The sequence below is a fragment of the Podarcis cretensis genome (genome assembly GCF_951804945.1).
Source record: "Podarcis cretensis genome assembly, chromosome: 4".
Taxonomy (NCBI): Eukaryota; Metazoa; Chordata; class Lepidosauria; order Squamata; family Lacertidae; genus Podarcis; species Podarcis cretensis.
The window spans coordinates 73,921,269-73,946,811 of NC_137173.1; the positions used below are offsets into that span (position 1 = coordinate 73,921,269).

The window sequence follows — 25,543 nt, forward strand, 5'->3', positions numbered from 1 at the left end:
GCTGCACCATGGCAGGAGCAAAAAAACCACATGCCTTGGCTTCATATGCAATCCAAATCTGGGCTCGTGTTTTGTTTCCCCAAAACAAACCATGAGCAGTAAACAAATAACAAAGTTTGGTTATCACTTGATAAGTAAAGTTGCTTGCGGTTTGTGGCCAGTTGTGAGGGAAAGTGGACTGGAAACTTTGAGCAGTGTGCACTGCTCGTCCACATTAAACCGCATATTAAACCTAACTATGGTTTAACATGATGTGCAAAGCAAGATAACTTGACTTCTGCAAAAACTGTTTAACTAAAGTTCAGCCACCACACTAGCTAAGTAAGTAGCACGGTAAGATAGAGGATCCACAGCTTCATGACAGATTCACAATTTAAGTAATAATGCAAGCGTTTGTATAGAGCTTGCATTATTACGGTGGTACCTTGGGTTAAGAATTTGTTCTGGAGGTCTGTTCTTAACCTGAAACTGTTCTTAACCTGAGGTACCATATTAGCTAATGGGGCCTCCCACTGCCGCCACGCGATTTCTGTTCTCATCCTGAAGCAAAGTTCTTAACCCAAGGTACTATTTCTGGGTTAGCAGAGTCTGTAACCTGAAGCGTCTGTAACCCGAGGTACCACTTAAATTATGTATCTGCCATAAAGCTGTAAATCCTGTATCCTGCTACTTAGCTAGTGTAGTGTCTAAGCTTTAGTTAAACGGTTTTGGCATAAGCAAAGGGCCCTAAGTGCATTATCTCAGGGATCCTGTGCATTCCCTTGCTTTTTAATTTAATGTAATTTTAATTGACTGTTGTTCCCCGTAAGCACCCCTAAAGGTTTTGGTGGGCCCCAAAAGGTTTACAAAAGTCTCTCTCTTTTTTTTAACAAATATCCCCGCCAACTACTCTCATCGGCCCCCTATCTACAATTCTGTGATGCCAAAAGGTTGTGGGTTTCTGTTTTTTTTTACATTCTTCCAATACCCTGAAAATGTTTCCTTAAAATATAAAGGTAAAGAGACCCCCTGACCGTTAGGTCCAGTCGCGAAGGACTCTGGGGTTGCAGTGCTCATCTCGCTTTACTGGCCGAGGGAGCCGGCGTACATGTGGCCAGCATGACTAAGCCGCTTCTGGCAAAACCAGAGCAACACACAGAAACGCCGTTTACGTTCCTGCCGGAGCGATACCTATTTATCTACTTGCATTTTGACGTGCTTTCGAACTGCTAGGTTGGCAGGAGCTGGGACTGAGCAACGGGAGCTCACCCTGTCGCGGGGATTCGAACCGCCGACCTTCTGATCGGCAAGCCCGAGGCTCTGTAGTTTAGACCACAGTGCCACCCACATCCTTAAAATATAAACCCTGCTAAAGGCTATTCTGCTGCGTCTGTCTTCCACCCAGCACAGGAGAAAGTTGTTCCTTAGCACTCTGAACCTGTTGAGTTTGCTAGCATGCGATTTCTGCTCTGCAGCCTGTAAGATCACAATACAGAATTAACACATACCTGGATACAAGCACCAGTTTTCAATTTGCATAAGCTGCAAACTAAAGCCCATCTACTTGGTGGAATATGGGACACTTTGGTAATTGGTTCCATTCTTTCTGGACAAGCAATGCTTACCTAATAATAATAAAATGTATGGATTACTATGACTGACATGACCAGGAAAGAGCTATCAAGCTATTATATTTCAGCATATTGTAAAAAGGCAAATATAACAGCTACAGCAGCTAGGTGACCGGGGGAAGATTGCAGTCCGAATACTTCCATGCTAGTCTACATAAAGATGGGCTAAAACACTTCTTATACATACCTCTGGAATCCAAAGAGCACAGCTCACATGCGCCCACTTGGTGCCTGTCCTTGTAGCTTTCATGGCCCCACCTCTCTTTGGACACAAGAGACACTGAGGGTGTATACCTAGAACACAAGTACGACACAGCCAGCTTCCTTCAGGAACCTTTAGGATGCCATAGCATGCCTGAGGATAAAAACAAACTGCTGCTTTATACGACTCCATAAGTGAAATGAGACATCACTGACTTATAGCAGTACCAACAGAGTATTTTTTTTTTTTTTAAAAAAAATGCTATACGCTAAAACCATTTTGGGAGAATTCAACTATTTGCCAGATGTCTGAAACACGAAACAGGAAAGGAGCTATTTCCTAACAAGTAAAGAGTTACACACATTATTAATAGTGCTGCACAGAGAATTTCTACAAAAAGACACAGAAGCCAAAGGCCTGATCTCAGAAAGGTTGGCCAACGGTAGCTGCGCCTCCCTAACCCCAAAACCTTGCTATTTATTGTTGTGTATCTCTCTCACACACACAAAATCTAGAAAAGTAGCTCTCTGTGGCATCTAGTACTAGCATACACTGACCGAGAAAGGTTTCTGTATAGCCTAAGGAAGACTCCAGAAGGATTAGCCTATCACAGTTATTTCTGGAACATTTCAGATTAATCCAGAAGAGTGCACTCTTGCATAGGAATAAATTCTAGGCACAAATTTAAAAGACCAGCTTTCCCTCATTATCTCACTGTGCACTCACTGCACCATGCTCTACTCTTGTCATTAACAAGAATCATTTTATGAAGATTAAAAATTCACCCTTCACTTCTCCATTTTTTCTCTGTTGTAGGAAATTTAATTAGCTGACATCCCTAAATGTGGTTTCAGAAAAGGAAGAAGTGTGCAGCAGACAAATGCTCCAACACCACAATGGTTCAAAACCTTTCCCATGATATTTAGGGGATTTACATGACCTCTGAATACATTACTTGATCAAAAGCAATCCATGTCTCTTTTAAGCAGTCACATGTTAAATTTTACAGAGCCGTTGGAAAACAAAAATTCTAGACCCACTTTTTCAGAGGCCGCCAGATTTCTTGCACCTTTTCAATGGCTTTTCAGATAGGTTGTGTTGGAGCAAGCTATCTAGAAAGATTCTACAGTGGTACCTTGGTTCTCGAATGTAATCTGTTCCAGAAATCCATTAGACTTCTGAAACGTTAAAAAACCAAAGCGCGGCTTGCGATTGGTGCAGCCACCCTGGAAACAATAGCTGACAGCCACATCAGACATTCGGCTTCCGAAAAAGGTTTGCAAACCAAAGCATTTATTTCCAGGTTTGCAGCATTCGGGTTCCGATTTGTTCGTCAACTAAGCTGTTCGAGAACCAAGGTTCCATTCTAATCCCATTCCCAAAAGAAAGAAACATTTTCAAAACCTCTGCTAGCACTAACCTGATGCACACAGATGTTGCATTTGTCACAAAACACCATATCATTCCCATCTTCACTGTCAGGGGACCGGCACACATCACAGATGACATCTTCATCATATTCAATACCCAGCCCCTCCTCTGTCTCAATGGCATGGTTCATGTTCTCGTGACAGTGACGTTCCAGGACTTCCACCATTTTCTCCATTGTGTTCTCATCAAGCTGCCCACAACCTGCAGAATTAAAGCAAAATAATAATCTGCTTAATACTAGATAAAGAAACAAAAAGCACCCTCATTTCCTAAAGCATTGCTCTGACAATAGGTTGTCTCCCTCCCTCATTTGTGTGAGACTTACTTAAATTTCAATCCAAGTTTTAAAAGACTTAAGATCTACATTGCATTAATCTGATATATAATACACTATCTTAAACAAATGCAGATACACGAAAAGTGAAACCACCAATTGTAGGTGGACTTATTTAAAACACTGTTATCCTGCCTTTTTGGCTTCCTATATTACTATATAAAAATATTAAAATACTTAGATTGAAAGTCCTATTCCCTAGGATTCAAACAACCTACATATATTCAAAGTAGCAGCTAGGATGTCAGTAATAATGCACAAAATTGATTTTTACCTATGACATCATAGCATAGCATTGTTCATGCTAAACCATCATTAACACTAAGGTGTCTGGCAGATGATCACATACAACCAAGGTTTAACGTCACAGAATAGTTAAAAGCACCAGTGAGGGCAGTTGGAATTTTTTGTTGCTCTTCCAACTTCAGCTCCACTAGCTTTTGGGCAGCGACAGCTCCATAGCCATAGCTAAGGAAGTGGTCCAGGTTTGCATACAATGCAAAGCTATGCTTGACGTTAAGCAAGGTTTATAACCCAGCTACAAACCTTGGTTAATCAGAAACTTTTACCATTGCCAATAAACTGGGCTGAGTTCACACATAAGGCTAATCCATTGTTTCATAATGTGCATTATGTTTGAACCAAACCATTGTTTTAAGGAAATTGCCTCTTAACATGACAAATAGCCTGTTCAACTTCATTGAAATCTCATTATATGCCCCATTACCTTTTCCCATTCAGATTAGAAACATGTTGCTTATGAATACTACATTGAAAAGAATCTGCCACATTAAGTTTATATATATATATATTTATTAAAATTTTTAAACATAATTGCAGAAATAAAAAACAATGAAACATATATCATAACATATTTTCTTAGCTTCATTGGACTCCCTCACGTCTCCCGCTCCCACTTGCATCATTGTCAATTCTTACCCGCAATTTATCATCTTGTTTACATTCTTGTATCCCATTCATTTAAAATATAATCTAATAATTCTCCCAAAGGTTTATATTTTTTCCTCAATCTCACTTGTCATCCTAATTCCATCTAGTTTAGTGGTGTTCAATTATTTATGATCTAGCATCCTTCTTAACATTCAACCAAATTACAATGCTTTTTTAAATAAATCTTAAATTTCTTCCAGTCTTCTTCAACTTTCTCTTCTCCCAGGTCTCGGATTCTGCCGGTCATCTCGGCTAGTTCCATATAGTCTATCAGCTGCATCTGCCACTCTTCCAGTGTGGGTAGATCTTGGGTTTTCCAGTGCTTAGCGATAAGTATCCTTGCTGCTGTTGTTGCATACATAAAAAATGTTCGGTCCTTCCTTAACACCTTCTGGTCAACAATACCCAAAAGGAAGGCCTCTGGTTTCTTAGTGAAGGTATACTTAAATACCTTTTTCAGCTCATTATATATCATTTCCCAGAAAGCCTTCACTCTAGGGCAAGTCCACCAGAGGTGAAAGAATGTTCCTTCATTTTCTTTACATTTCCAACATTTATTATCAGACAAATGGTATATTTTGGCAAGTTTAACTGGGGTCATGTACCATCTATATATCATTTTCATTACATTTTCCTTCAAAGCATTACATGCAGTGAAGTTCAACCCAATGGTCCACAACCTTTCCCAGTCCTCAAACATAATGTTGTGCCCAATGTCTTGTGCCCACTTTATCATAGCCGATTTAACCATTTCATCTTGTGTATTCCATTTTAACAGCAAGTTATACATTCTTGAAAGTACCTTAGTCTTAGGCTCTAACAGTTCTGTTTCCAACTTCGATTTCTCCACCTGGAACCCTAACTTTTTGTCATTTTTAAAGACTTCTTTAATCTGAGCGTAGTGTAACCAGTCTCGCACTTTATCCTTCATTTTCTCCAAACTCTGCAATTTCCAATTGTCTCCATCTTTTTCTAGTATTTCCCAATATTTTGGCCATTTGGCCTCCATATTGGGTCTTTTTCGGGCCTTAGCTTCCAGCGGTGAAAGCCACCTTGGAGTTTTATTTTCCAATAAGTCTTTATATTTTGTCCAGACATTAAACACTGCTTTTCTGACAATATGATTCTTAAAGGCCTTATTGATCTTAACCTTGTCATACCATAAGTATGCATGCCAACCAAAAGCATTGTTAAAACCTTCCAGATCCAGAACGTCAGTGTCCTCGAGAAGTAGCCAGTCTTTTAGCCAGCAGAAAGCTGCGGCCTCATAGTACAACTTTAGGTCTGGCAGGGCAAAGCCCCCTCTTTCTTTCGCATCAGTTAATATCTTAAACTTAATTCTGGGCTTTTTGCCCTGCCAGACAAACTTAGAGATGTCTCTCTGCCACTTCCGGAAGCACTCCGTCTTGTCCACAATCTGTAGTGTTTGAAACAAAAACAACATTTTTGGCAATACATTCATCTTAATAGCAGCAATTCGGCCTAACAAAGAAAGTTTCAATTTTGTCCAACTGTCTAAGTCTCTTTTAATTTCAGACCAACATTTTTCATAGTTATCCTTAAAAAGACTCAGATTTTTTGCTGTTATGTTTACCCCTAGGTACTTTACTTTTTTAACCACAGTTAGTTCTGTCTCTCTCTGAAACCGTTCTGACTCTGTATCTGTCAAATTTTTTCCCAGCACCTTAGTTTTCTGTTTGTTTAATTTAAATCCCGCCACCCGACCAAAGTCTTGAATCAATTGTAACACTCTTTTCGTACTAGATTCTTGCTCCTGCAGGGTCAAAACTAGGTCATCTGCAAAAGCTTTAAGTTTGTATTGTTTCGCTCCGACCTGGATTCCTTCCACCAACCGGTCCCCTCTGATCATATTCAAGAGCACCTCCAGAACCGAAATAAATAACAATGGGGAAATAGGGCAGCCTTGTCGTGTTCCTTTTTCAATTTTAAACTCTTCTGTAACCACATTGTTAACTATCAATTTAGCTTTTTGTCCTGAATATATTGCATCAATCCCATTCTCAAAACCCCGTCCCACTCCCATTTCTTTTAAATTTCCCTTCATAAATTTCCAAGAGATATTGTCAAAGGCCTTCTCCGCATCTATAAAAATTAACACTGCTTTTGTATTTATGTCTGTTTGCAAAAGTTCCAAAATGTTAATGATATTCCTTGTGTTAGCAAACAAGTGTCTACCTGGGAGAAAGCCTGCCTGGTCTTTATGAATTACTTCATTTAATACTTTTTTGAGTCTACTTGCCAAAACGTCTGCAAATATTTTGTAATCCACATTTAAAAGGGAGATGGGACAATAGTTCTTAAGTTGTGTCTTTTCGGCTTCCGATTTTGGTATCAATGTGATAAAAGCTTCTTTCCACGATTCCGGCGCCTTCTTCCCCTCCATAATTTCATTGCTGACCTCCATCAGTGGTTGTATCAGATAGTCTTTTAATGTCTTGTAGTGCTTGGAGGTCAGCCCATCTGGCCCTGGGGATTTGCCCAATTGCATGTTCTGAATGGCTTGTTCAATCTCTTGTCGTGTTATTTTGCAATTCAGGATTGATCTATTTTCTTGTGACAATTTTGTTAGTCCATTTTTTCCCAAAAATTGTTTAATCTCAACCTCATCTTGCGGCCCTTGAGTATATAATCTTTTGAAATATCTCTGGAAGCACTTTCTGATCTCCACAGGGTTCTGAATATTTCTTCCTTCAATTTCTAAATTTGTGACTGTATTTAGTTTTTGTCTCCTCTTCAACTGCCAAGCTAGCAGTTTCCCACATTTATTTGCCGATTCAAAAGTTTTTTGTTTCATTAATTTAATCTTCCACTCTATTTCCTGGTTTATCAATTTAGAATATTGTGCTTGATGAAGTTTGATTTCTCTCAGGGTCGGCTGTGACTTCGGATTTGATCTTAACTTCTCCAATTCTTTGATTTTCTCCAATATCTTGTCTTTCCTCTCATTTTGTATCCTTTTCTTTACAGCATTCTGTTGTATCAAGAACCCCCTCATTACAGCCTTACTTGCGTCCCAGATAGTTCTTTTTTCCACCGTAGTGTTCATGTTTATCTCAAAATAGTCCTTCAAGGCTTTTTGGGCCTTCTCAACAATCTCCTGATCTCTAAACAAATTGTCATTCATCTTCCATCTAAAGGAGCCGGTTGGTAGTAGTGTCATGTCCATCTTCGTTGCATTATGGTCGGAGCAGGTCTTTGGGCAGATTTCCACCTTGGGTGCCAGACCTCTAGTTATCCATATTTGGTCGATTCTTGTCCAAGTCAGCTGGGCTTCAGAGAAAAATGTTCCCTCTCTTCCCAAGGGGTTCTTCGTTCTCCAAATGTCAATTAAGTCCATATTGTCTGTAATTTCAAAAAAAATCTTTGGTAGTCTGCCGTCCTTTGTAACATTTTGGCTTTGTGACTTATCCATATTAGTTGATACGACCCCATTCATATCTCCCATCATAATGATGTTGTCATAGTCCAGATAATCCAGCATTGTCTCATGCAACTTCTTGTAAAATTCCGATTTCCCTTCATTTGGTGCATAAATTCCTAATAACAAAATCTTCTCTCCTTGATGTTGTATCTCAATTGCTAAAATTCTTCCATGTTCATCTTTAAATAAGAATTTGGGTGACAGGCTCTCTTTTGCATATATCACCACGCCTCTCTTCTTTACTCTGTCCGAAGATATAAATTCCTGGCCAAGTCTTTTGTTTATTAACACTTTTCTGTGGAGCCTAGTCACATGTGTTTCTTGTAGGCAAATGATATCCAATTGTTCCTTTTTTGATATGTGAAAAATTTTCCTCCTTTTTTCCGGGATGTTACAGCCATTTATATTCCAACTCAAGAGTTGCAGAGACATCCTGAATTAGTCTGATTATTTTCCTGGGGGTGGTGTCTTGTTCACTGGATCTTCAGGTTCCGAGGGTGCAGGTACCGCTGGTGCTCCAGGCCCAGAGGGTAATTCAATTCCCTTTTGAAGGTCCTCTCCGTATGCAGTCAAAAATTTATCTCTGTCTTCCAATGTTCTGATTTTAACCTTCTTCCCTCTAAAAGTGAAAGATACTCCTTGGGGAAATTCCCACCTAAAGATAATTGAGTTGCTCCTCAACAATTTGACCAGTTCAAGATAGTCAGATCTAAGATCCAACAGTTGTTTAGGAATGTCCTTGTAAATTTCAATTCTTCTATCCGAAATGTCCAGTGACTTTCCGTAGTGTAGGCCCAAAATCTTATCCCTTTCCTCCTTTGATCTCAATGTTATCAAACAGTCTCTGGGCTTCTCTTTCTTTACAAGTCTTCCAAGCCTGAAGGCTGATACGATTTTAAAGTCCTTTTCCTCTAAATTCCAAAACTTGGAAAACTCTTTAGTCAGGAACTCAGCTAAGTTGCCTTCTTCCGCTTCTGGTATCGACCTTATCCTAAGGTTACTCTCCCGGTTCCGCAGTTCTATCATGGAAAGGTAGGTCTGGTGTTCACCTACTTGTTTACTGAGTGGTCTTACCTCTTGTTCCAAATTTCCCAGTCTTTGGCTAGTATCCTCAGCCAATTTCCGATTTTCTGCCGTGGCCTCCGTCAGTTCTCCAATTGCTTGTATGTTCTGTGATACTTGTCCAGTTAATCTATTTAAACATTCTGTGTTTTGATCAATTTTAGCTGTTTGCTCATCAGCTTTCTTATCCAGAGATTCTACTCTCTTGTCCAAAGATTCCAGTTTTTCGTAGATTTTCTCTAAAATAGAAGCAGTTGCTCCTGAGGCCATATCTTCCAGTTGTAATTGCTCAGTTTCTCCCTCCCCTGCTTGTGGCCGAGAAGCAGCTTCTTCTTCTGAAGGCAGAGTAGGTACAGATGATCTGCGTGCCCGAGAGGCTGAGATTAAAGTTGTTAAAGTTGTTTGTCTAGTTTTTGGTCCCTTTTTTCTTGCGCCACTCATTCCAGAGTTATCTAAAAGTCAAGGTCAAGCTGAGTTGTTCCCATGAGAAAACAACAGCCCAGATGGTAACAGTCAAACAGGAGGCCGGGAAAGTAAAGTAAAATAATGTCACTGCTGTAAATCCCGAATCCTCTAGGGGGAGCTTAAAATGTCTTTAGGGAAGAGATCAATTCTGGTAAAATTGCTAAAATCAAGTTTAAAGTCCAGGAACCTTCAATAGCAGGTTTTAAGCAGAGTTAGTATTAACAGCCACATTGTTTCAAACAGTGCAAACTGGTATTTCAAATGATGCTTCAAAGTAGCAAGTCCAAACTCCCTCAGATTGTTGCAATTTTTAATTCAAAGTAACCAAATCTGCAGACTGACAGCTCAGTTACTCAGGCAGCTCCAGAACCTGGGTTTCTTACTCAAATTATATTTCCAATAGAAGAAAGGTATCACGATGCAAGTAAAGAGCATAAAATCAAGTGCTTAAAGTCCTTGTTTTACTTACAAGAAAGTTCAGCGGTTGCTCAGATTGATTAGGTTAAAAAATTCTTTCTTTGCCTCCACTCCTCCAGCTCTTTGCTTTGAAGTTCAGTGACAGCGGGAGACGGACTTCCTGTTTTACGTCGCTCCGCTTTCAGCCAAATTCAATAATTTTTAGTCTCAAATTTTGTAAAGTCCTCTTTACTCACGGATTGTTGCTTTTCCAAATCAGAAGTTTCAGGAAAAGAGGTCAGCGCTCACCGGCAGCAGCAGCGCGGCTTCACTCCGTAGCTTGCGAAACGACCCACAGCGCCGCTACCCCCTCCCCGCTCCGGAGCCCCTTACGGGGTTCCTTCAACGTTTCAGGGGTTGCTTCTGGCGCCCGCCGGGTCCCGAGACCACAGGCTTTTGCTGCCTGTGGGTTTCCGACATGGGTCTCCGCTTCGCCGTAGCGGATGACCCGTTTCCCACGGAGCTTCCTCTTCACAGAAGGAAGAGGACCGCCATTGCCGTTCGCGCCGCCTCCGGAAGTCTCGAGATCTAGATACCTAGGTGCACCATGAGGAAAGCTTGAGTGCAGATGACACAAGGGCAGGAGGACAGAAATGAAACACTAAGGATTATGCCACATTAAGTTAATTATTTTCCCCCTAATTTTTAAGTCTCATAAACAAGCTATCAAGATAGTGTCTTCTCTGATTTACTAGAGTGGCATAATCCTGCCTCTCTCATGGAGCCACAAAGTACAAGTCTGCAAAGCTGCCATTTTCTCAGGTCATTACGATCTGAGTATTAGCAAATACAATTAAGATCTGAGTATTAGCAAATACAATTAAGTAGGAATACTGACTTCCATTATTACCTGATTGGTATTTTCCCATACACATTGTTTTTATTACTCCTAGAGTCTTGGCATAAAATGCACATTCTTCCATGAACCAAGATGGATTTCCAAAGAATTAAGGTACAGCTTTGCTATCTTAGGAAACATATTAAAAACATAGAAGTTCCTCAAAATATCTAGATGCAGTTAAATGTCTCTGAACCATGGCTGCAGAAGACTCATTGAATACCAACTAAAGTTATCTTTCTAAACAAACCATTTTTTTAAAAAAGCAGCAGCAAAACAGCCTTAAATCAGCGCAGTTGACTAAAGATTCAGTTTTTAAAATTCATTGTAGCTTTAGTAATTGCACTTTTCATCACTCTCACCCATTTCAGCAAGCTCCTCATTTACTTCCTGAAGCCAGAAGATGTCCATATCATCCAAGTCATAACGACACATCGATTCTGCCAGTTCCAGAATGTTGATATAGCCAGGTTCAGTGGGCTCTTGACTTGAACAACGAATGTATTTTCTAGGCCGTGTATATAGTACTTGCTTTACTTTTTCCGCTACGACTCTAAAATGATATAGTAATTAAAGTGAGCTGTGAGTCATTTGGTGAAAGGGCACTTCTGCAAATTGGGAAGCCAGGTATTTGATGCCCCTAACTGATTATAATAATCTGGGTTACAATGGAATGCATGGGTCAAGCAAAAGTGACAATGTGCATTGGTGCATCAGGTAAGAACATTTTCCAGGCTGAGGGTCACAATGGCCAGTGGAGGGGGCCCATGTCAAAGTAGGCATGGCCAAAATGAAATAGTGGGAAAAGGCAGAACTTACCCCTCCAACCCTTATTTCTTATTTATTTCCCTTAATTTCTTTCGTACTAACTTCCACACCCCCATTCCTTATTAATTCCCACCCCAATCTCTCCCAATACATAGGACATTTTGCCCAAGCTAGTCGAGTTTTTCCATGCTACTTCTCTCTTTTACAAACACACAGCACAACCTCTTTTTGTGTGTCTCTCTCTCACACACACACACAGCATCTGCATGGGTGCATTTAGAGGAAGAGATTTGTATCCCAAACCATACTCCAGACCTGACACTGAGCAGAGGAGAGATTTAAACATCTGCTCAGGACTGGGATCAGGATACAGATGGGGATGCAAAATTTCTGCCACACCGCCCCCCCCACCTGATTGACTTTGCAAACAGGGATGGATGATCTGTCTCCCATTTTTTTGTTCATTAAGAAACAATAATAATGCACACCCCTTTCCCCAATAATTAATTTCTTTGCCTTCTGTGGCTACTAATCAAATTATGCACCGGAATTGTATGAATTCACGCCCCCCCCCATCCACAATAATCCATTAATGCTTCTCCCACCAGCAGCTTTTTCTACAGTTTTCCTTGTGCCTCCCATCCATTTCTTCGTTTACATCTCCACCCACTCTCTCCCTCTAATCCCGGAGTCCATTCTAAACAGCAATCACCAAGTGAGCTCAGACAGACCATTCCAATGCCTTGGGCTGTTCTTCAGCCGATCATTTCATTAATATTTTTTTTGTCAGCTGACAACAGCAATAGCAGAGATAGTTGTACTGATCCGGATGCAGCATGAAAATCAAACAAATTTTTAGGGACTGCTGTCCAGAAAAGCACAATTAAGAAAGGGGTACCCAGACACAAAAAGTGAGTAAACAGATAAATAAATAAATCACTTTCATGGGGTCCTTGGGGGCCATGACATGTGTGTTAGCCACCCTTACTTTTGACCAAGGAATTCATTAGGACAATGCCATGCTGCTCACAGAGTACTGCTACACACTACAAGTAAAAGGTAAAGGACCCCTGGACCGTTAAATCCAATCAAAGGGAACTATGGGGTTGTAGCGCTCATCTTGCTTTCAGGCCAAGGGAGCTGGCGTTTGACCACAGACAGCTTTCCGGGTCATGTGGCCAGCATGACCAAACTGCTTCTGGCGCAACGGAACACCGTTACCGAAGCTAGAGTGCATGGAAATGCCATTTACCTTCCCATTTATCCTCCATATTTATCTACTTGCACTGGTGTGCTTTCGAACTGCTAGGTTGGCAGGAGCTGGGACAGAGCAACAGTTCACCCCATCGCGTGGATTCGAACCACCGACCTTCTGATCAGCATGCCCAAGAGGTTCAGTGGTTTAGACCACAGCGCCACCCGCATCCCTATAAACTACAGGAGCACATGCCAAAAGCCCATTCTGAACTATCAGCAACCTCTTGCTTACACTCAAATATAGGGATCATTAAAACAAAAACAAAAAATAAACCCACAAAAGTAAATTCTTTATTGAACAACCACACAGATAATTTTCCACATTGCCTGATGTTCCCTCTTGAGTTGTGACCATATCATACATCAGAGGAAGTAAAGAAAGCCCAAATTACAATGGGACAAAGGTATTTAGGCATGAGCAACTACCAAGCAAATGTATCTGGTGATCTTTATATACCTAAGAGTAGCTCAGGTTAATACACCCTCAGCCAGTCTACCACCACACCCAACTTTGTGTACTCCACAAAACTGTCTCGTATATTTGGAAAACTGCAGTGTACATCATCCACCACAACCGCTGGAACAATACTGAGTTATGCTGAAATAATGAAGTATACTACCTCTTTGACTATGTGGTCAGAATACATTTGTCTGTTGTGGACCTTAATACTTCTTTAAAAATTGCAGCCTCACCTGATCAAAAATCTACTCTGTGCAACAAAAGTAGTAAACGATTAATTATTGTTTACATGACATGAATGCTGCCCAGTATATTCATATGGCTACCCCAAAATTAAATGTAGTTCAGTCCCAACAACTATTTATTAGAAATTACCTGAGAGAAGGTTGTGGAATCGTGTCTGGGCTGGCTGGGACTTGCACACCCTTTTCCCATTCTTGTTTCCATGTGTCCGCAAAGAGGTAATATTCATCTGGGTTAATATGATGAGAATCTGGGAGTTTCATGGCACTAATGAGATCCTTTCGAAACACCTGCAGGTGAAGGCAAAGACAGCATTAATACTTGGGAAGAAACAGTCCAATAACTTATTTTTCTTCTTCTTCTTTAACAATACAAATTAATAATGTACAGGAGACTAATGATTATCCAAGAGGTCATGTTAAACAGTTGTCAGAACCATACTGATCAAACCAACCCCTTTGCTGCCAAGCATAAAGGAAGGAACAAATAATTCCCCAACTATTTAGAATCATGGGCTGCTGCAGTTGTAATCAAAGCAAGTGGACCACCCTGTTCTGCTTTACCACACAAATCCTAGAAGGTAAAGCGTGAATGGGATCTTCCAGAGTTATGTAGATATGGGATCTCCCCTAATCGTAGATACTGAAACACCTACAGAACTGTGGCAACTTCCAGCTCTGGGGAGGTCCAGAATCCAAGTAACTGCAGGTGACCAGGAAAGAGACAAGGAGAAAGCAGAAGACTTGCTCACAACTTGGGAGTTGGGTGGGAAAGTTCAATCTGTTAAAAGCCTCTAGCATCTACCCTGGATTGCAGGAATGTTGTCCCTTCCAAATCCTGCAACCCTGCAAGTTGCAAGTGAAGATTTAATTTCACTTTAGCAGTATGAACAAAAAAATTCCTTCCAGTAGCACCTTAAAGACCAACTAAGTCAGTTCTTGGTATGAGCTTTCGTGTGCATGCACACTTCTTCAGATACACAGATACACAGATACATCTGTGTATCTGAAGAAGTGTGCATGCACACAAAAGCTCATACCAAGAACTGACTTAGTTGGTCTTTAAGGTGCTACTGGAAGGAATTTTTTTGTTTTGACTATGGCAGACCAACACGGCTACCTATCTGTAACTTTAGCAGTATGGTTGAATAGTTTGTTTGTTTTGATACTCTCACGCTCAAAGATTTCAATGGATAAAACTAACTCCGAATATAAAAAAGAAGAGTGGGCCCAAAAGAGCTTGCATTTAACAGAACAGCTTAAAGGCAAATGAGACACCTACCCATCACTGTCATCTGCATTTCATCTGTTTTCAGAAGTAACTGTAATGGCATTAGGCATTCAGCAAGTAATTTTCCATTTCTGAAGGGTGCTAACCCCTGAACTTTCATGCTGAACTTTTTTTTTTAAGGGTTACATAAGCTTAAGTTGTCTGCCAAGTTCTCCAAGGAAGTAGCTCAACGTTAAAAGTGATCATTTAGGCAAATAAAACACATTTGGAAGTAGTCAACTAAACAGTTGGGCTAGTGCAACCACTTTTAGCTGCACAATGTAATTTTCTGGCCTTCTCTTCTCCTGTTCCCAGATCTACTCTGGAGAGCTGGGGAAACCTGGAGCAAATTTAGGGGGTGCACAGGGAGAGGAGAGGGTGGGGAAGTTACACTGTCCAACTAAGAATCACTGCGCTACCGTAACTGTTTAGCTGAATACTGCCCATTGTGCAACCAAGAGCAGGAGCCTGCCACTGGTCCAATCTTGACATAACACAGCCAATCTACCCGTGTCCCTCACCTCCCATGCTCAACACAGGCATAGGGCTAGCCTAGCTGGACAATGGGGCAGGATTAGCAGCACAGCCCTGTTTCTTAATCTACATGCAGTTCCCCCTGTCATGCATAAGATGCCTGAAGGGGGCTTTTGTTTTGCACTCTAAATCAGTATCATCTTTCCTCTTTTTGTGTGTGTGTGTGGGGGGGGTCACTAGGACCACAGAGCAGAATGAAAAGAGGTTATAGCCCCACTATGCAGGGCAGTTCCAACTCATGCCCTTGTTTGTTATTTCTAAAGTAAAAACAATACACATTTAAAATGTGCAAGCATTTATAGACTAGTTTGGCCCTCTGGGTAAGAAGAGACATGCAGTTCCCAAGAAATAGGGCAATCCAAATTTGTCCCATAGATATGAATTAAAGGAAGAAGATATGTAGGTATTTGGCCTGCTCCGGCCCATCTTTAAGGTAAATCCAGAACAGGGAGAAAGGATATGTGCAATCTGTATTTTTATACATTACTCAGAGGTTGTGCATTTAATTTTTTTTCAGAATTATGTGTTTGGTCAACTTGTATTTTCATAACTCTTGTTTTCAGTTCATAGTAAGAGAAGCCAAAATTGAAACTGTGCCTAAGGTAAATAGGGGAAGAAGTACCTGGGGACAGTCTCATAACATTAGGGACTCAAATACTCCTAAGAAAAGTGGAAGCCTTAATAGCTTGTGCAGAAGTTCGCCATAGCCCTATAGTCATATTCCAGCAATAAGGAAGAAGGAAAGAAAACACAAGAAATTCTCTTCAGCAGCACCTACTACCTCAAGACCTCAATTTCTCTTCAACTGCCCTTAGATTATGACCAATTTTACTACAGACCCTAATCTTTAAGCATAGATGGGCTTTAATCCCATTGAACTCAAATGGAAGAAGTTTGTTCATTCTTCCTTCCTTCACCTATAAAAGGGAAACAACATGAATGAAGAAATTGTTGTGTAACAGAACTATCTCCCTGCTCCCCCTGTGCTACCCTCAAAATCTGTCCCCAAAACCTCAAGAGAAAAATTGAGGTTTGTGTGGGGAGAGGGGAGAAATTCTTCTTGCAATAGTGAAAAAAAATGTAGTTGAATAGCACCCCAAGAATGTGAGAATTACTCTCACCTCAGCAGGTTTCTTTTGTTCATTTGCTGGTGTTTTTGACTTGCTTCTGTACTTGGAACAAAAGGAGAAAGAAGTAGAAGGACCTGTATAAACAGAGGAAAAGATGGAGACAATTTAAATGCTGCTGCAACACCAGGATATTCATAAAAATACAGAGAATTGCATTCCGAAATGGTATCTTAGGCAACATAAACTAGAAATTTTGCTTACAATTATGGGTCTGTTTTTCTTAAACTGTTGCTTCAACTTTTCAAGGATAAGTATCCAAAGGGACAAAACAAGTTGCTCCTGACTACCCAAACTGTATAGAAATTTATTCCATGTATGTGACTACAGCAACAAGAATGTTACTTGCCCAAAAATGGAAAGAAGAAGTCCCAGAGAAAGAATAATGTATACAAAAACTTATGGAATATGCAGAAATGGCAAAACTTACCAGAAAAATAAGAAATCAAGATAACAAACTTTTTATAAAAGAATGGAAATGGTTTATTTAATATTTACAAATAAACTGTAAACAGAGAAGAATATTGGCAGGATTACTGTAATAACCTGTAGTTTTTAATATACATTTAAAGCAGATGAATAAATGAATAAATTAAGTTAATCTGGATATGCAGAAAATATAAAAAACAAATTTAAGGAACCGCAGAAAGTGGGGGAAGGAAGTCGAGTTTTGAAATGCTAAAATGATTGTAAAACTATGGAAATGTATAAAACTGAAAATCATAAATAAAAAAATAAAAATAAAAATAAGTGTTGCCTGTGTTATATGGATGCGGGTGGGCTACTGAGTACTATAAAGAAACACAAAAGCCTCTGAATGACTCATGACAGCAACAAGTTGGCATGATTCACCCCAAGGAGGAGTTATGGAATGTTCTGAATTCTGAGATACCTTCTGAAAATTGATTATAAACAAACCGTAGGATGGTTTCGTCTACTGACAATTAGATGAGCAAATGAATATGGAGGAGAGAACAGTTTTATATCCTAGAAGCAAACAGTGTTGAAATAAAAGCAAGGTAAAAAGGTTAAACAGGAAACAGGGACAGGAAGACAGAATTGGACCATCTTGGCTGCAAGGCCTGCAAGACCTCTGCTTCCTGCCTGGCTAGCCTCTTTCCACCTGGCCTGGGAGGGAAGAGCCCTGACTGACTGACTCCAGCTACAAAAACTGAGGCTGCTGAAGAGGCCAGAGGCCATTCAGTTTGCTGTGTTTTCACATTAACAATACATAACAATTGTATACACAATGCCACCCTTTATATACTTCCTTCTCAAAGGAGAAGTTGTTTCTAAGAGTTGTTTTGAAACCAGAGATTTAAAAGGTACGTATCCCAATATTTCTGAAATACAATGAAATACAATTGGTTGCTGAACTGAAACACTGCTATAATAGCATCTGAGCAGCAGAAGGAGTAGGATACCTGTAGTTGTTGTCAGAACAGATAATTGCTGCAGACACACAGAAGTTTTAATACCCAGGACACCTTGTTTGGAAGCTACTTTGTGAACTAGACCTAAAGCTCACATGTGGAAAGGAATTGTAAGTAGCACTGAAAAAAGGCCTGTTGGGGGGGTCTAAGTGGTAACCTTTTTAAGGCTCTACAGATACAAAATATTTCACTTAGCATTCATCCCAAAGCATGAAAAGCCTGCCACAATCCTCAAAGATTCTCACATAGAGGAGTGCAGCTAGCACATTATCAGTTTATAAAACAGAGGCTTCACAATAAATACTAGCTCTCTCTTCAGGAAGAATTATGCACCTTTTACATTCTAAATAAAGATTGTTGCTAAACAACCACATTATTCTACCCAGCGTTGGGTTTCTTAAGTTTCCCCAAGCCCTCTCTGATAAAACTGAATACCACAATGAGCAAGAGAAAATGAAATCAGACGAGAAATAAAAAAAGAAAAGCCATAAAAAAGTGCAACCGTTTGCCCTCAAACCAGAGAAGGAAACCACAGGAAACAGTGACAGATCAAAGGAAGACTAGATCACACTACTTACTTTCATTGTCTGAACTGTCACTGCTGCTTAGATGCCTGTGGCGTTTCATCCTGACGCATCCTAGAAGAGAGGAGAGAAAAGATATAGTTGGTTAAATCCATCACATGCCGTGAAAACACACACAAAACCATACACAAATTAATGCTGCCTGGAGGAATTGTACAAAAAAAAGGGGGGGGAGCTTTCCAGCATACAGTGTCAGATCACAAGCTACTTATTGTAATAAACAAGCAGTACTGAGTGATCCACTGAACCTCAATGTGCTGGTTAAAGATGTGTATCAAGCAAAGTCAACCTGCGACTAGATTAATAGGATTCAGGGCATTTAAAGGGTGAGGGTATAACTGAGCATTCAATCTTCAGCAGGAAAGTCAAACACTGAAGAAAGTTTAGTGTTTATAACTTCTATATACAAATTATCGTAACTACTGGAGTGCCCTTTAGATGTTATAGTAGCAGCATGCGGCCTGCTTCATGATGGGTTCACCACCCCACATGGCCATAATGGCAAAAGCAATGCACCACATGAGCAGGGGCAATCACAAAGGTCATTACTATGCAACTTAAAAAAAACATTCTACTCTTTGTCCCTGTGCTTATATCTTCCATCCAGGCAGACTTGCTTAGCTGATCAATACATGTCATAGGATACCAGCAGGAAAGGTGTTCACAAATCTAAACCCAGCTTAGTTCTCCTGCCTATGGATACCTGTATCTACCTGCCTGGGTGCAATGAAATCAGTACAAAAGCAGAATCCACCCTCAGTTGTATCTGCTGAACCTAATCTTGCTTGTGAGTGCTGACTAGTTATACCAGAGTGGTTTGAAGAAACAAGGATGTGGCATTAATCTTTGACAACGCTTTCCCCCTCTGCCTATGCCATTGGTTTCAGGCAGTAAAAGGTATTCAATATAGAATTACAACAAGTGGCGGGTGAAGGCTTTCTTCTTCTTTGGGGGATTGTCTGCTTTCAATTACAGTGGTACCTTGGGTTACAAACACCTCGGGTTGTACAGACTCCGCTAACCTGGAAGTAGTACCTCAGGTTAAGAACTTTACCTCAGAATGAGAACAGAAATTGTGTGGAGGCAGCGGGAGGCCCCATTAGCTAAAGTGGTACCTCAGGTTAAGAACGGTTTCAGGTTAAGAAGGGACCTCCGGAACGAATTAAGTTCGTAACCAGAGGTACCACTCTATAGGACAGGTGCCATCCTTTGCTCTTTTTTTTTTTTGGTACTTGTTGGTATGTTTTAAACAGATTTTATATCATTTTAATGCTCCCAATGCATAATTGTATTTTAATGATTGGCTTTTCTGCTTTTAGTGGTTCTTGTTTTTGTTGTAAGCTGCTACGAGTCCCATCAGAGAAAAAGGAAGGGTATAAATAAATACACAAATAATAAGAATAAACATCCACACTACTATAAGACTATCATCTTGATCTAGGATAGCCTCTGCTCTCTTCCTATACACAAAAAATGCCAGGTCTTCTATCCAGATCTCCTTGCTCGCCATCTTCCATCTGATAGTGGCTGGCTGAACTATAACGCCTCTCTTCCCCATCCATTCACACCACTTTTTCTTAATATGGTGGAGGTGGCAGAAATCCTATCATTTCCCCCAACTCTTAAATCTTACCCTTGATTATTTAAATTATGACCTATATTCAGCAGGGCAGACATTCATATGCTGTAGTAAACTACCATACACTGTGAAAAGATTCTAAATATAGACTTGGCAACCAGCAGCCCAAAATAGCAGAGGCAGAACAAACACCACAAAGCAAGCAGCTTACATTTCTTTCTAAATATTGATTATACTTTTTGTGTTATTACATGAGGTTCTCAGAGGTCACTCTCCCCCTGTCCAAAGGACTGAATTGATCCACACCCGCTCCTGTAAATGGTCACTTTCAGACTATTTACAGAGTCCCTCAAAATTATGTTTCATAAAGCATTCCTAACCATACCTAAATGTCAGGGAGAAAAAAAAAATAAAAACAGACTGCACCTCTTAATATGGCATACAACCAACTCACAGTATTGAAATAATAGTTTCAGCAGTATAATAATTCAAAATGTAATTCCTACTGTAAAATGTTATTAATGAGATGAGTTATTTACAGAACCTTTTTCCACATGGCTGCTGCATGATCTTTTAATGTAGTGCATTAATCCCGACCATTTGAAATCCCATTTTGATTTTATTCAAAAGTTCCTTTGCGTTTCCAATGTCAAACCATTATGAGGATGGGGGGGGGGGGCAGAGACAAACACATATACGTTAAAAAGATTCAGCTCCAATTCTGCAACATTAACTAACAAGGCATTGAATAAATTTCCACAAAAACCATTCTCTCTCTCTCTCTCTCTCTCTCACACACACACACGGGTAGCATCTAAGATGGCTCTGAATGATCTCTTTTTAAGTTTTATACTACAGTGGTACCTCAGGTTACATACGCTTTAGGTTACAGACTCCGCTAACCCAGAAATAGTGCTCCAGGTTAAGAACTTTGCTTCAGGATGAGAACAGAAATTGTGCTCCAGCGGCGTGGCAGCAGCAGGAGGCCCCATTAGCTAAAGAGGTGCTTCAGGTTAAGAACAGTTTCAGGTTAAGAACAGACCTCCGGAACGAATTAAGTACTTAACCTGAGGTGCCACTGTATCTGAAAAAGGTAAACCTTTTCATATCTACAGTGGTACCTCAGGTTAAGAACTTAATTTGTAGTCTCGTTTGGGTGGAAAGGCAAGATATAAATTTAATAAATAACTAAGTATTAACAGAAGGTAAAAAAAGGTAAAGGACCCCTGGATAGTTAAGTCCAGTCAAAGGTGACTTGGGGTTGTGGCGCTCATCTTGCTTCAGGCCAAGGAAGCGGTAATTTGTCCACAGACAGCTTTCCGGGTCAAGTGGCCAGCATGACTAAACCGCTTCTGCCACAACAGGACACTGTGATGGAAACCAATGCACACATAAACACTGTTTACCGTCCTGCAGCAGTGGTACCTATTTATCTACTTGCACTGGTGTGCTTTCAAACTGCTAGGTTGGCAGGAGCTGGGACAGAGAAATGGGAGCTCACCCCATTGTGCGGATTCAAACCACCGGCCTTCTGATGGGAAAGCCCAAGAGGCTCAGTGGTTTAGACCACAGCGCCACCCGCGTCCCTTAAAAATATTAACTAAGCGCATCATAAATCATGATCTGGGATTATGTCTCAATCTCTTGTGTTGAAGGGATGTGTTATCTACAGTTAAAATAAGGCTGCTGCATTTGCTCACCCTCTCAGCATAGATGGCTAGAAACCTTCCTCTAGAGGCATAATTAAGGAATAATTAAGATTCAGACCCACTTCAGCTTGATGACTGAAGCACTCCACAGCTGAACACTAATCAGGAATACACACCATTTGGTCTTTGGTGTTAAATGAGAGCACTGGGAGGAACGTGGCAGGACAAGGCAAAACAAAGATTGATACTCTGGAAAAAGCATCCTTGCAGGAAAATTTCTTTATGAAGATTTACATGGATATATCTGTTTCTACAAAGGCAGAAAGATACTAAAGGAAATGGGCAGATTCTGAAGACATCCAAGAACATACATTATGGGACACCCAAGTCTGAAAGATGAGCTGGAGGTATCATAAAGCTGCATCTGAACCACAAACAAAAGCCAGTTTAACTGCCATAACTTCCTCCAGGGAATCTTGAAACTATAGTTTTGTGAGGGTGATAAGAATTCCATTGGAGATTCCCAGCCTCCTTCTAGAACCTAGGATTCTAGTGTTCCAAGGGACAGCTATGGCAAACTAATTCCAACTGCAGAGCAGATATTACCATACCAATTTTCTCTGTCTGTGACTATGAGATTAAAGCAAAGCAAGCAATGCATTCACATAGCAAATCCTTAAAGTTAAATCACATAAATCACATTTTACAGCAGATGTTGCATACTTGTTGAGTTGTCTTATGGTGCAATGATTCACCTATGACTGTTACAGTGAATGCTCAGCCCTGCTGTGAATACAGGACTTCTACTAAAAATGGTCACGGCTTATTTTTATTTATTAAAGACATTTATATACTTCCCCACATATTGCATGGCTGTTTACAATAAAGACTTCCTGCCAGCGCTCTATTTAAATTCATGCCAGCCCTCTAGCAATTTTCCTTCTTTCTAGGAGTACAGGAATACCAAGGAGGCCTCAGAGAGAGTATGGGCTCCTCCAGAATGGAGACGATTATTATTTTTTGCAGCTGTATTTTGCAACATGACCTTGATGCAGTAATAATGTATTTTTATACTGAACCATCCACACATAATTCTGCTTTATTAGTTGTTCTGTGTGTGTGCCCCCCCCCCAGTTTTAGAACATTACTGTCATCCGGAGGGGCACTCTTGCGCTACAGCACAACAAAAGCAGGGGGAAATAAAACCAAGAAGATTTATGGTATGAAAAGTTATGGGATTTCAGCCTCAAGCTACAGGACTTGCACAGATCTGAAAGGAAGCAGCATGTCTGCCTTGAAACTTCTGCAGGCACAAACACTATCAAAAGTGGGATCACATATACCGCCCAGATACCATCATGAGCACATATCTTCATTCATGCACTATAAAATGAACATCTGGGGAAGCCCTGTGACTTTTGGTCCCCAGACCCTTATAGGCTTGTCACCTTACAGCACAGGCTTCCTCAAACTTGGCCCTCCAGATGTTTTGAGACTACAATTCCCATCATCCCCGACCACTGGTCCTGCTAGCTAGGGATCATGGGAGTTGTAGGCCAAAAAACACCTGGAGGGCCAAGTTTGAGGAAGCCTGTTATAGCACAAGACTGAAGCAAGCCTACTTAATCAGTTTTCTGTTTCTCCAATGATACCTGGCTAATAGGCTGATCTCATCCACGCTGCTATTTTGCTCTCTATCGTCTATTGTCCTTCCCTCTTTATCTGCCATTATTTTTTATTCCATCTCCCACCCTATGAGATTTTACTCATCAGAACACTCTGCTTTGGCGACATTGTCTTGGGCCATGTTGAGCCACTTGCTGTGACATTCCTTCTGCCTCCTAAGAACTGCAGTTCTACTCAAGAGTAGACTCATTGATAGTAATGCACCAAAGTTTGCCATGTTAACTGACTTCAATGGATTTGCCATGAGTGGGGCCAGCAGTGAATACAACACTAAGAGAGCTGTCTGCCCTTGGCTACTGCCTGGAGAGGCACCAGCCTGTTAAAGAAACCCAACTAAGCCGTAGGTGTTGCCACTGCAGTTTTTTCTTTTCCCCAGCACACTCCAAATTTGAAAACGGTAGCTGGTATTTGAAACTGCAACTTGAAGGTCTGTTCTTAAATTACACAGAACTGAGATAAGAAGTTATATTGCTGATTTTCCCCATTTCCACTGCAACGTGTGGCATCTCACCTATGAGAATAACTGTATCCCTACAAGGCATGGATCTCACCGTAGGCGTGACCCACAGGTACTCATTCCACATTAAAATAATAAGAGTGAGAGATTCACAATTGCCTTCTATAAAATTTAAAGTGTTTATATACTGTGTGTGTACATACACACACACTCTACTTTGTATACAGGTATGTGCTTTTATCAGCTAAAGTAGTAAGTGAGACGGCACAGGAAAGAAAGGGTATTTCCTCCAAAAAGGGGATTTCTCAGAAGCAAAACCTTGTAAAGTTTCCAATTTTCTGAGTGTTCAGTTCAACAAAATGAACTTCACAGCTGCTGGTTTTAGAAAAGCAAGTTGTATTTCTGATCACTACATTTCTTTTATTTGACAGATGTGTCTATAAAAACAGGCACAGAGTTAGCCGCTATTTTTAATTGTTCTGAGTAGTTCTGACTCTGGGAATTTTTATTTTAATCCTCTAAACATTGGGGGATTGCTTTCAACTATACACTTTCAGGGGCATGACCTAGAGTTCATCATGCCTTTTCTGTCCCTTTAGGGGATCCATTTCCATTTAGTCACCTTTTGATAATTGGGGCAGTACTCCCAAACACGTCATTAAATATGTAATAACCAAGACACGATTCTTCCCTGTTTTCACACTTATCCTTGTATTAATATAGAATGCAGCCAATGTGCAGTGCTTTATAATTTATGTTAAAGTGGTTATTCTAGACAAATTAAAAACATGGTTGCATTTATTTTAAAATGAAAAAAGCCAAAACTGCCCCCAGAACCTGGTGCTACTTGCGTAAGATTGCAATGTTAAATGATGTAAAAGTATTCACCTTAACGCACCTCTGCATAAGCAAGCATTTCTCCATATATTTATAAAAGAAGTTCTTTCTTCATTTAACTCTAGCGCACTTCAGAGGCATCGTAGCTGGAAACTCAATTAAACCTCCTAGCACACTGATTATCAAGTTCCACTCCTTGGCATCTATAAGCTCAGTTAAGGCAGCAGCACAGTGGAAATGTAAAATCCAACAAAAACTGAATTAATCAAAGCCTCCAAAGTGTGTAAGAGATTAAAATAACCAAATTCTCAAGTTTAACAACAGCTTAGCTACTTGTTTGTAACAAAAACAAATCTCAGCTGAGGGCATATTTAGTAGAAATATAGTTTTAAATATGGCTTATATATCCATATTCTACATTAAAAAATACTCAAGTGGTGTAAAAAGAAAAGAATGTGAAACATAGTACAGCCACAAAGTACATGTTAGAAACATGAAGCCAATGAGAATTAAAAGCTGCAGAAATAAAATAGACTAATTTGGGAAGGCCTTGGCAGAAAAATAAAGCTTATAGCCAACATTTTAAAAATAAGAATCTTGGGACATGCTTCACTCTATTCACAACCCTAGTCATGATCTGATATAATAATGTGTTAATCCAAAAAATTATTATAGATAAACAGATTTTTTCTAATATAAAGGAGAACTGCTTAAATAATGCTCCATAATTAGTATATGTATTTACCTATCGACATCAGCTCCTGAGGTAAACTAAATGTCACTGAATCCTTTAAGGCAGTCATTTTCTGTCTTCTGGGAACCCTTCCCATTGTGATTTGTCTGCTGGATAAGAAACTGCCATGAAAACC

General features: G+C 40.2%; 1 protein-coding gene across 3 annotated transcripts in view; it reads right to left on the reverse strand.

The window, feature by feature from the left end:
* JADE3 (jade family PHD finger 3) overlaps positions 1-25,543 on the reverse strand; it is a 40,702-nt gene that overhangs the window by 6,339 nt on the left and 8,820 nt on the right. For 2 of the 3 annotated variants that reach the window (XM_079972607.1, XM_079972609.1), the window contains exons 2-8: positions 18,461-18,520; positions 16,444-16,526; positions 13,652-13,809; positions 11,154-11,344; positions 3,233-3,444; positions 1,798-1,965; positions 1,488-1,604 (exon numbers count right to left, since the gene is read on the reverse strand). In XM_079972607.1, the coding sequence (XP_079828733.1) occupies positions 1,488-1,604; positions 1,798-1,965; positions 3,233-3,444; positions 11,154-11,344; positions 13,652-13,809; positions 16,444-16,526; positions 18,461-18,509 (978 nt within the window). In that variant the 5' untranslated portion in view covers positions 18,510-18,520. Of the gene's footprint in view, positions 1-1,487; positions 1,605-1,797; positions 1,966-3,232; positions 3,445-11,153; positions 11,345-13,651; positions 13,810-16,443; positions 16,527-18,460; positions 18,521-22,065; positions 22,155-25,543 lie in introns of those variants that run through there. The other variant, XM_079972608.1, reaches the window with a different exon arrangement.